General features: G+C 38.6%; 2 protein-coding genes across 6 annotated transcripts; one reads left to right on the top strand and one right to left on the bottom strand.

The window, feature by feature from the left end:
- Nucleotides 1-4,352, top strand: hdhd2 (haloacid dehalogenase-like hydrolase domain containing 2). 2 transcript variants are annotated; one of them, XM_085413609.1, is made up of 9 exons: nucleotides 1-82; nucleotides 1,659-1,768; nucleotides 2,022-2,124; nucleotides 2,410-2,515; nucleotides 2,807-2,891; nucleotides 3,153-3,318; nucleotides 3,507-3,557; nucleotides 3,863-3,926; nucleotides 4,075-4,349. In XM_085413609.1, the coding sequence occupies exons 2-9, from the start codon at nucleotides 1,668-1,670 to the stop codon at nucleotides 4,176-4,178; spliced, it is 780 nt and encodes a 259-aa protein (XP_085269735.1). In that variant the 5' UTR covers nucleotides 1-82; nucleotides 1,659-1,667; the 3' UTR covers nucleotides 4,179-4,349. The 2 variants fall into 2 exon arrangements, with proteins under 2 accessions (XP_085269735.1, XP_085269734.1); XM_085413608.1 differs by having other exon boundaries at nucleotides 9-49; nucleotides 4,075-4,352.
- A 95-nt stretch (nucleotides 4,353-4,447) lies between these two features.
- On the bottom strand, nucleotides 4,448-8,397 carry LOC146665837 (katanin p60 ATPase-containing subunit A-like 2). 4 transcript variants are annotated; one of them, XM_085413612.1, is made up of 7 exons: nucleotides 7,970-8,397; nucleotides 7,144-7,207; nucleotides 6,949-7,067; nucleotides 5,951-6,038; nucleotides 5,721-5,871; nucleotides 5,488-5,589; nucleotides 4,448-4,584 (listed from the first exon to the last, which is right to left on the bottom strand). In XM_085413612.1, exons 1-5 carry the CDS (start codon nucleotides 8,228-8,230, stop codon nucleotides 5,843-5,845), a joined length of 561 nt encoding a protein of 186 aa, XP_085269738.1. In that variant the 5' UTR covers nucleotides 8,231-8,397; the 3' UTR covers nucleotides 4,448-4,584; nucleotides 5,488-5,589; nucleotides 5,721-5,842. The 4 variants fall into 4 exon arrangements, with proteins under 4 accessions (XP_085269738.1, XP_085269737.1, XP_085269736.1 ...); XM_085413611.1 differs by having other exon boundaries at nucleotides 5,980-6,038; XM_085413610.1 differs by having other exon boundaries at nucleotides 5,488-5,871; nucleotides 5,980-6,038.
- Nucleotides 8,398-9,619: the final 1,222 nt, after the last annotated feature.

Raw genomic sequence — 9,619 nt, 5'->3', positions numbered from 1 at the left:
AAGAAAACGTCAACAGGAAGTAGGAGGGTTGCTGCTGATGCTGTTGAAGGTTAGCTGTACTGGCTCTTTACGCTCTCAGTAGGTCAGTTTGTAGCGCTTTTGTACCTTTTATATAAATGGAAACTTTTATCATTAATTCTCTCATTTGGGAATGAATAATAAAGGTTTTTTAAATTATTGTGTCATGTATATAATTCCGAAAACATTCGAACCATTTTCTGTGTTATCACAATGAGTTTGAAAATAATTCATGCACAAAATACTAAAGCTTATTTATTGTTATTGTGTACATTACATCTCTCCTGATACAGCATGTAAACCCAGTTTTTGAAAGAGTGGTTCAGAAATATTATTTAAAATACTAAATAGCTTTCGAAAAAAACCCTTCCCCCCTTGTGTTTTTGTCTATCTCCCAAGGACCAAACCTGTTTTTGCTTCAGAGTTTTGTCATGAGATGTTTTAATGCGAATTCTATTCAAAGATGTATTAACAGTTGTATGTATGCTTTTATTCGATTCAATTATCATACGGATAGTACACATTAAAGTTGTCAAACAGACAACACATCAGTTTATACACCTTTTCTCAAAAACCAGCCATTACAATGTTTAGTACAATTAGTAAGTGCTGAAAGCTTTAAATATGGAACGACAAATGTGTACGAGCTACAAGTGTGCCAGATATTAAATAAACATACAAAGTGGAGTAATGTTGTACAATACATCAGGCCTGAATGTAAGAGACTGACAGCCTGTTAAGCTACATCTTTAGGTTATGATTTAGTACCTTTACCACACACATAAACCAGATTTATTATTTTTATCCTAGCACTTTCTTGACAGTTCAGTATTTTTTCTGTTGTCTGTAGAGATGACTGCAGATGTTAGATAGGTAGCCTTACACGCTCTGTGTGTGTGTGTGTGTGTGTGTGTGTGTGTGTGTGTGTGTGTGTGTGTGTGTGGTTTTAGGTGGGTATTAAGAGCATTAATTGTACCCTTGCACTGATAACTACACGACGCAAATCCAAGTATGTCTAAATAATAGGGACTCATAGCCTGAAATCAAATACCTACAGATCCATAAATCTGCATTCTCGGCAGAAACCCATAACAGAAACTGGTGAGTAATCCTCTCAGTTTGGCTGGTAATCTGACAGATTCTGCCACCACCACTGTGAATTATGATTATAAACATATAATCTCCAAAATAATAAATTGTTATCAAAGAATAAGCTTTTAAAAAAAAAAAAAACCAACTAAAGCTCCATTTACAGTGGACGATGGTCATATGTAGCGGTTTAGAAATCGTAATCAGATACTGCGTTCCAAACAGGTCTTATCTAATGTGTTATCTAAAATGTTAAGAACATCCTGTATTTGTGCTCTTTCAGATTAGTTCACAACAAGTGAAAACACTGTAAAGAGGATTTTGATCATTAGTTTAAGCAACAACAAAAAGGAAATGTCCCAAATTCCCCAGTTCTGACTTTGTAAATACTACGATTTTTGTCTGTAAATCTGAATAAATGCAGATAAATTTAGATTACAGAATATCATTCACCTTATATTACAATTTTTAGTGTTTCCTTACGAAAATAACAGATTAATTTATTAAGAAAATGACTTCTCGTGACATCATTGCCTTTCTTACCTGTGCAGGCCTCCAGGATGGCAGGCAGGCGAGCGCTGAAGGCTGTGCTCATTGACCTGAGTGGAACTCTGCATATAGAAGACACAGCAGTGCCCGGGGCGCAGGATGCCCTTAACAGGTAAATGGCAGGAGGGAAAAAAATCAGACCTAAAATGGCGCATTGAGAGTCAGGATGTTACTCTATGAATGAAAAGAAAGACTGAAAATTATTTATTTAAATTACTTGAACACTACTCAAAAACCTTTTTCTGTCTTGTGCTTGCTGCATATCTTTATCTTAGATCAGTTCTTTTCCTGTGATAGAGTGCTGTGAATTGTAAACATGGTTTGAATTGCTAGGTGTTTTCTTTTGTGTTTTTGTGCATTATCAGGTTACGGCAGGCGTCTGTAGCTGTCAAGTTTGTGACCAACACAACCAAGGAGAGTAAGAGGATCTTATTTGAAAGGCTGCAACGCCTCAATTTTAACCTCCAGGTGAAATAGCCACACCCTTTCTTATAGCAGAAACTTTTACTGCAGTGCCAAAAGAAATCAAAATGACCTTTAGAAGGGGAACCGCTGTGATCTTGTTTTGTAATGTCTGTTTTTTCCCAAAAGTAAAGTAATGAAAAGAATGTTAGTGCAGAAGTCAAAATTAGGCGAAGAAAAGCAAAACTGGTGATTTACTTAATAAATCAACAAACTGAAAGGACTGTGATGCCATTTTGACCTCGAGAGTGCTGCCTTATGTGATCTTGAAAAATGACCTTTACTGTACAGGAAAATGAGATCTTCACTTCTCTGAGTGCAGCAAGGAGTTTGTTAGAGCAGAAACAACACAGACCCCTGCTGCTGGTGGAAGACAGCGCCCTGGAAGATTTCACTGGTACGAAGTTGAGAGTGTGTGGTGGTGTGTGTGTGTGAGTGACGGAGAGGTAGACCTGAATTTATGTTGTTTTAATTATCATTTGTTTCAGTAACCAAATAAGATAAACTATTTATGTTTAAGACATTATAGCTTTATAAAAAATTCTAATTGTCTACAAGCATTTTGTTAAAAATGAAGCACAAAGAATTCATAAATTGATATCTCTTTAGCAGTTACTATAAAATTATATAGATGAATAATAATTTATTTAAAAAACCTCCAGTTATATATTTTTTCTTCCTTTTGCAGGGATTGAGACGTCAGAGCCGAATGCTGTCGTCATTGGACTTGCTCCTGATCACTTCAACTACTCCACACTCAACAAGGCTTTCAGGTGTTAAACTTGGTCAAGTTTATCAGCTGACATATATATCAGCAAAATCTTCAGTGTGTCTGATATTTTTACTCAAAAATATCAGATACTTTGTATTATTTATTTATTTTTGATATACAGTAGTAGCAAAGCAAGCGTTTTATTTGGGCATATTTGTGCAGTTATGTCTTATTTCTTGAAAAATGAGACCATATAATAAACTTGGTGTTTGTGATTTTGTTTTCTAAAATGTCATTGTTTTAAATGTGTATTCCTTTCAAGAATGATTCTGGATGGAGCTCCTCTCATCGCCATCCATAAGGCTCGCTACTACAAACGTAAGGATGGTTTGGCCCTCGGACCCGGGCCTTTCGTGACGGGACTGGAGTATGCCACCGACTGTAAAGCTACTGTAGTTGGAAAGCCTGAAAAGACATTTTTTACACAGGTGTGGAATTTATTTTGATTTTATTTTTCCTCATATAATAAGACAATTGTTGATTTTATAACAGACATGTCAGATACTTACTTGACATTATAGCATCTATACAATCTTTTTGTGTTTAGTATTTGATTTTTTTTTAATGCTTTTTGGTACTAACAACCATTGAAGCCTCTTCTCATTTCTTCAAATAGGCTCTGTCTGATTTAGGATGTAGCCCCAGTGAAGCTGTCATGATAGGCGATGTAAGTATATTATCATTTTTGACAGAAAGTGAGTTTTTGGCTTTCTCTTGTATACAGTATAACCATTTATTGTAATGTTATTGTTGCTGTTGACAGTTTTAGTACCTCTTACAAGATATACTAATGTTAAAAAATCTTTTTTTTCTTCCTAGTGGTAACATTAAAATAAAATGGTGGTCTTTACACTGAGTGGCCCTGTGATATATATTTCTTCACCAGCCTGTGACTGATTAACACCCTCACAATTTACTAAATTGTAGGTCTGTGCTTTTTTTTTTTTTTTTTTTGTTTGTTTTCTCCAACAGGACGCCAGAGATGATGTAGGCGGGGCTCAAAATTCAGGAATGTTGGGTATTCTTGTCAGAACTGGTGAGCTGAGAAACAGTCAGCTTCTCATTTCATCTTCAGCTTTCTCTTCCACTGTGGTGTCTTTATTAGAAGCTACATTTCTAGCTACTTCATCTATCATAATTTTTTTTTCTTGTTGCTAACCATCTTCTCTCCTGTTATGTTTTAGGTAAATACAGAGAAGACGATGAGAATAAAATAAGCCCAGCTCCCCACCTGATATGTGACAGTTTCCCAGATGCTGTTGAACACATCCTGCAGAATCTGCTTTGAGCGCCAAGTAAAAATAACCTTCTGGTTTCATTTGCACAAGTAACACTGCTAATGTTTCAACAGTGGAGAGACTTAAGATATGAAATTATTTTCCTCAGAACATCCTGATAAATTGAAAACAGTCATGCTATAGTAGTTTGACTCAAAGTACCAGTCACCATAACAAAAGTTTCGTTGTATTAGGTTGTATATTTTTTTTCAGAAAATAAAAAAAGAAAACAAATGATTAAACCAGCATTTTTTTTTTAAATTGTGCTGTTCTAGTGTCAGACAGATTGGTACTCTCTCTCCCAGTCTGTGTATCTGTCTATCAGGTTTCGTGCTGAGTGTTTGGTGTGTTCAATCACATTCAGGAAATCAGCCGTTGTTACAGTTTCCAGTTGGATGGCGGGCATGTCTGTGTCATCTGTAAAAGAGAATCAAAGTAAGACAGAGAAGATGGCTGTTGTAGAGGTCAATCTTGACTTTCAGAATCAGAGAAACTTTATTAATCCCAGAGAGAAATTGAGTTGTCATAGCAGCAAATATACAACAAACAACAAGCACTCATATAAAATGAGTGTAGAAACAGAGATACTGGTAGATAAATATTAAGATAAATATAGAGATATAAGTATAAATATAAAAGGACAAGTATGTTTGCAAATATGTGTCATGTGTACAAAAGTGACAGGGTGCACTGAGGTGTGATTAATTCTGTTCCACATTTGTGGACCTGACCCAAGTGGATGAATTAAAGAGTCTGATTGCAGCGGGAAGGAACGACCTCCTGTAACTTTCCCTCAGACAGCAAGGCTGAAGGAACCTGTTGCTGAAACTGCTCTTCAGATTGTCCAGTGTGTTATGAAGGGGGTGGGAGTCATTGTCCATGATTGCCAGCAGTCTTGCCAGCATTCTTTCACTGATCACCTCCTCCAGGGTGGCAAGCTTCATGCCAGCAGCAGACTCGGCCTCCCTGATGAATTTCTTCAGTCTGTTTGCATCCTTTGCTTTGATGCCTGCACCCCAGCATGCTACAGCAAAAAAGATGGTGCTCGCAGCAAAAGACTGATAAAACATATAGAGCAGCCTGCTGCATACATCTGAGTCTTCGTAGAAAGTGAAGCCAGCTCAGACCCCTTTTGTAGGAAGCATCCTTGCTGGCAGACCACTCCAGCTTGTGATCCAGTTGAACTCCCAGATACTTATAGGATGTGACTATTTCGACATCAGTCCCACCAATGCAGATCTGTTTCTACCACCAGCTCATTTGTTATAGCTACATTCAGCTGCAGGTTGTGTGTGTGTGTGTGTGTGTGTGTTGTCCTACCATCCTGATGTGACTCCAGAGCATCAAAGATTTTTCCAACTGGTCTCATGGCAGCTTCCTTACATGCCATCTTATATCTGAGCCAGAGTAGCCCTCCATCTCCTGGAAATAAAACACAGAAGCATGTGAATGAACACATTTCCTTCTAGATAACATATATAATTTCATGAAATCAAATGGTAATTGAAAAATGTGAAGCATAATGATTAAACGCCTTTGTCAATGCTTCGTACTCCAGTACAGTGCATAGCTCAACGCCTCCTGTGCAGCTGAGAGGAGGCAGCCAGTGAGACATCATGGCTTGGCAAGCTGGTGAAGAGGTAAGACTCATCCATCTGAACCAGTAACTCGGTCTTTATCCTGCGACTCCCCTCGCGCTCGCCTCTGAAAGCAATGAACAGAGTTTTTGTGGACAGCAGCAGTGGCACATCTACATTTTACTGCACTTAGTGGTTAAGGTCACCCCATGCTGCTCTCTGGCCCATCACTGACTCAAGCTCATCCAGGAAGATGGTGGATGGAGCGTGGTACCTGGCCAGCTCAAATAGAACCTGCAGACACATGTATTAAATCATTTACACTACATACACGGTCAACATATTGTACAAAAGTCATGTTACTGAAATAAAATGAGTCATTTCTTATCAGTTTTTATGTACTCAAAACGAATATGACAGTCAAAATGCAAAATTGGCTCTAGTTTATCACGGAATGTATGCCATGTAACCACTACGAAAGCTGTGTTGTACATGTAGCATAGCATATATGCGGAGCCCAAGGCTTGTCTTGATCGCCAATCTTGCATCCAAAGTAAAGACGATATGACTTCTTCACTTGAGAAGTGATACTTTCTTCTGGTTGGCAAATGTCATTTCCCCACAAATATAGCAAAAATTGTCCACAGTATTAACACACTTTTGAGGCATTAGTGTTCTGTATTGTAACTAAATGGATAGAATAATGACAGTTTTATGTAACAGTAGCTTAAGCTGTATCCCATGAAGTCTGAAAGATTTCTCAAATTTTCCAACTAGGCTTTGTATAGTACACTGCTGATGTCAGCTTACTTCAGCAGCTGCCTGGCAGTAGTACTGCATTCCTTCAGGAAATAATGGAATAAACTCTGGATGATGTGTACATGATGGTATTATCCAATGTGATGCAATATTACATCATTCTATGCTTATTTAGGATGTTGTTACAGTCCTGCTGGATAAATGTACACAGTGAAACATAGAAAAAAAAACTATATGAAATATCTTCCAAACGAGAGCAAACACAATATTTTCATGCTCATATTTGTGTTCAACACACCAAGACACTACAGATTAGGACCTTTTTAGGTCAGTAACAATTTCAGTGTTGACCAGTGTAATCAGACCTCAAAAAATGAAACACAAAACACAAAGTATAGTATTCAAACATGTTTTTGTAAAATTCTTCCCATAGCTGACAGCCTACCCTGACCAGTTTCTCAGAGTCTCCCCTCCACTTGCTGACAATGCTGGAAGCTGAGATGTTGAAGAAGGTTGTCTTACACTCTGTAGCTACGGCCTTGGCCAGCAACGTCTTACCTGTACCTGCGTGGGTAAGGGAATGTGAAGTTTTCATAGTGAGACCCTGACATTTTTTAATATCCTGCACTTGAGTCCTTACCCGGGGGACCATAGAGCAGTAAACCCTTCCATGGAGACAGGATGCCTGTAAAGAGTTGGGGATACTGAGGAGGAGAGACTGAGTCAAAGAATGAGGGGGAAACATGAACAAAACAGTATAGATACAACTTGAGTAAATCACATCCTAGCTCAGTATGAGAACACATTGTATTTCCATTTTCAGCACACCAATAGCAAACTGAGCTCTGTGCAAAGAAACCTGATAAGTCTGATTTATAGCTGATCAGTGCTGCAAATACCACACACAACAAATTAATTTAAATTTTAGGTGGCAAACACAGGCTGGCTGAAATGACCAAACTGACCTATAGCTCAGAGAATGAATAATAATGGAAGCAAAAGTTTAGGATTGTGGGAAGGCAGAGAGACGATGTTCAATAAAACAGGCCAGCAGAATATATACAAGGAGATGGACACATCAGTCTTCATCTTCGTCTGTAAATGTCAAGAGGATGCAGACAACCTGATTTGTTGTCATCATATCCATGAGAAAGGTCTGGGCGATGATGACAAAAGTGTGTGCATCTATTTCTGTGTGCGTGCGTGTTTTTATCTATTTGCAGAAGCACAACTTGTGTGATTGTGGCTGTGTATAATAAATTCTACATGGCATGCCACATGTGTCTTCCTATCCATCTCTGTATCTGTGTTACCATAATATCCCAGGTATAGATTTAATGTCACTCTAATAGACTGGCCTGACCCCACTGCCCTCCTTCTCTTTAAGCCCTTTAAAATAGAGGTATTCAGAATCGAAGATGGGCGACCGGAGCTGAAATACCAGCATGCTCGGGTAGCGGCCGCACCTTAATGGGATAAACGACGGCCTCTTTGACTAATCGCTTGGCATCCTCCAGACCGATGATGTCCTCCCATCGCACATTGGGGCTGTGCAAATAGATGTCCTTTGGAAAAGCATACACACACACACACACAACAGAGAGTGAGTGATGCATGTGGAAGACATAAGCCAGAAATTGGCCCCCACACACATCCTGGTTGCGTAAATAGGTGTCTTTTAGAATGAAACATCGGGTAAGGGAAATGGATAGAGCCTGGGCCTTCATTAATACAAAAGATCAATTCATTCAAAACAAAGCCCTCTGCTGCTCTGTAGTGGACACATTCAGCAAGAGTCATATAAAGGATTTTCATATTTTTACATTATATTCCAAGGAACAAATTAAGATAAAATCAGCTTCTCCCCAGGCAAGTTGAGACGAGACCAAGACCGGGACAAAAAAGACTAACTTTTGTGTGCTTTTAAGGGCTGGCATGATGGTACTGACTGGCCCCAAAGTCATCTGACAAAACAGCGATCACCTCCAACAACTGTAAAATATGAAATATGTAACTGGTTTCAGTTATACTTTATATATAGATAAAATTGTAACATCAAACTGAAGATTATAAACTTGAAATTGCATCATGTCCTATTGTAGTAGTACTAGTCAAATTACACTGTATGATATCAACTTCCCTAAAATGGATAAGGCCTGTCAACACAAAGTGATATGCAGATGTTATTTAAAAGTCAATGGTCACATTTATTTAGTCAAACAACACCATTTTAAGTAAAATTCTGTAATCAAACAATATAAAGACATGTGCACACCTCACTGTGTAGACTGGGGAAACGCTCTTTGTTTTTTGACCAAAAGGTGAGTGCATCACAGAGTCATTTATGCTGTCTAGGTACTTGCTTATTTGTGCATCAGTGCTCGAGTCCTGGCTTGTGCTGCGTTGCAACCTAAATGCCTTGTAGCGTGAAAGAAGACGTTGTTTTGGGGGTGGCGCTGAGTCACTATCTGATAATTCTGTGTCTTCTTCTGTTGGTGCTGCAGGTCCGTCTCTGTCTACCTCTGTGATCAAAAGGTCTGGAAAAGGGTGCACACACACACGCACAAAGACAGGATTAGACAGGATGCTTCTAATGATGCTATAAAACCAAAGACAGTGATAATAAGTGGAACAACAAAAACAACAATAACAATAAATTATTATTATTATACAGTCACCTATTAATGACTTTTTAAGGTAATCTCTGAACCTCTTCAGTGCTGGTCCGGTTTCACCATTTTGGACATCTAAATCTACCCAGGTCAGTCCAAACTGGGGGTCAAGCATGGTGGCAAGGAAGTAGATCCGATGGCTAAACGGCTCTTCTGGATCCTTTTCGTCCATGCAAATCTGCCTGAAAATTCCAGAGAACTGTTTCTCTAAGGATCTTTTCAGTGCCCTGACTATAGTTACGGCCTGGGGCATTTGTACTTCCATCTTTATAAGATGATTCTTCAAGTCCAGAACAGTGGGGACCACCATGCTAATAGTCACCTGATGATCACCTTCTGTAAGGTCTGTTGCATCAGAAAAAGGCTCAAGCAAAGCACAAAGATCTTTCAGCTGAGCCCACTCTCGGGTTGAAAACACTAAATTCTCTGTATTGCTGCACATTT

Source organism: Rhamphochromis longiceps, linkage group LG7, assembly GCF_057381845.1.
Source record: "Rhamphochromis longiceps isolate RC_006_pf linkage group LG7, R_longiceps_female_GT1.1, whole genome shotgun sequence".
Taxonomy (NCBI): Eukaryota; Metazoa; Chordata; class Actinopteri; order Cichliformes; family Cichlidae; genus Rhamphochromis; species Rhamphochromis longiceps.
This window is presented reverse-complemented; position numbering and strand designations above follow the sequence as displayed.

What these genes read in the sequence shown, in the direction of transcription:
- hdhd2 (XM_085413608.1), top strand. An exon ending in CGCCCTGGAAGATTTCACTG is followed by an intron (nt 2,516 to 2,806) that starts GTACGAAGTTGA and finishes TTCCTTTTGCAG; the next exon opens with GGATTGAGACGTCAGAGCCG. An exon ending in ACACTCAACAAGGCTTTCAG is followed by an intron (nt 2,892 to 3,152) that starts GTGTTAAACTTG and finishes ATTCCTTTCAAG; the next exon opens with AATGATTCTGGATGGAGCTC.
- LOC146665837 (XM_085413610.1), bottom strand. Translation starts at nt 8,230, where the DNA reads ATGAAGGCCCAGGCTCTATCCATTTCCCTTACCCGATGTTTCATTCTA. An exon ending in ACTGCTCTATGGTCCCCCGG is followed by an intron (nt 7,068 to 7,143) that starts GTAAGGACTCAA and finishes TTACCCACGCAG; the next exon opens with GTACAGGTAAGACGTTGCTG. An exon ending in ATCTTCCTGGATGAGCTTGA is followed by an intron (nt 5,872 to 5,979) that starts GTCAGTGATGGG and finishes CATTGCTTTCAG; the next exon opens with AGGCGAGCGCGAGGGGAGTC.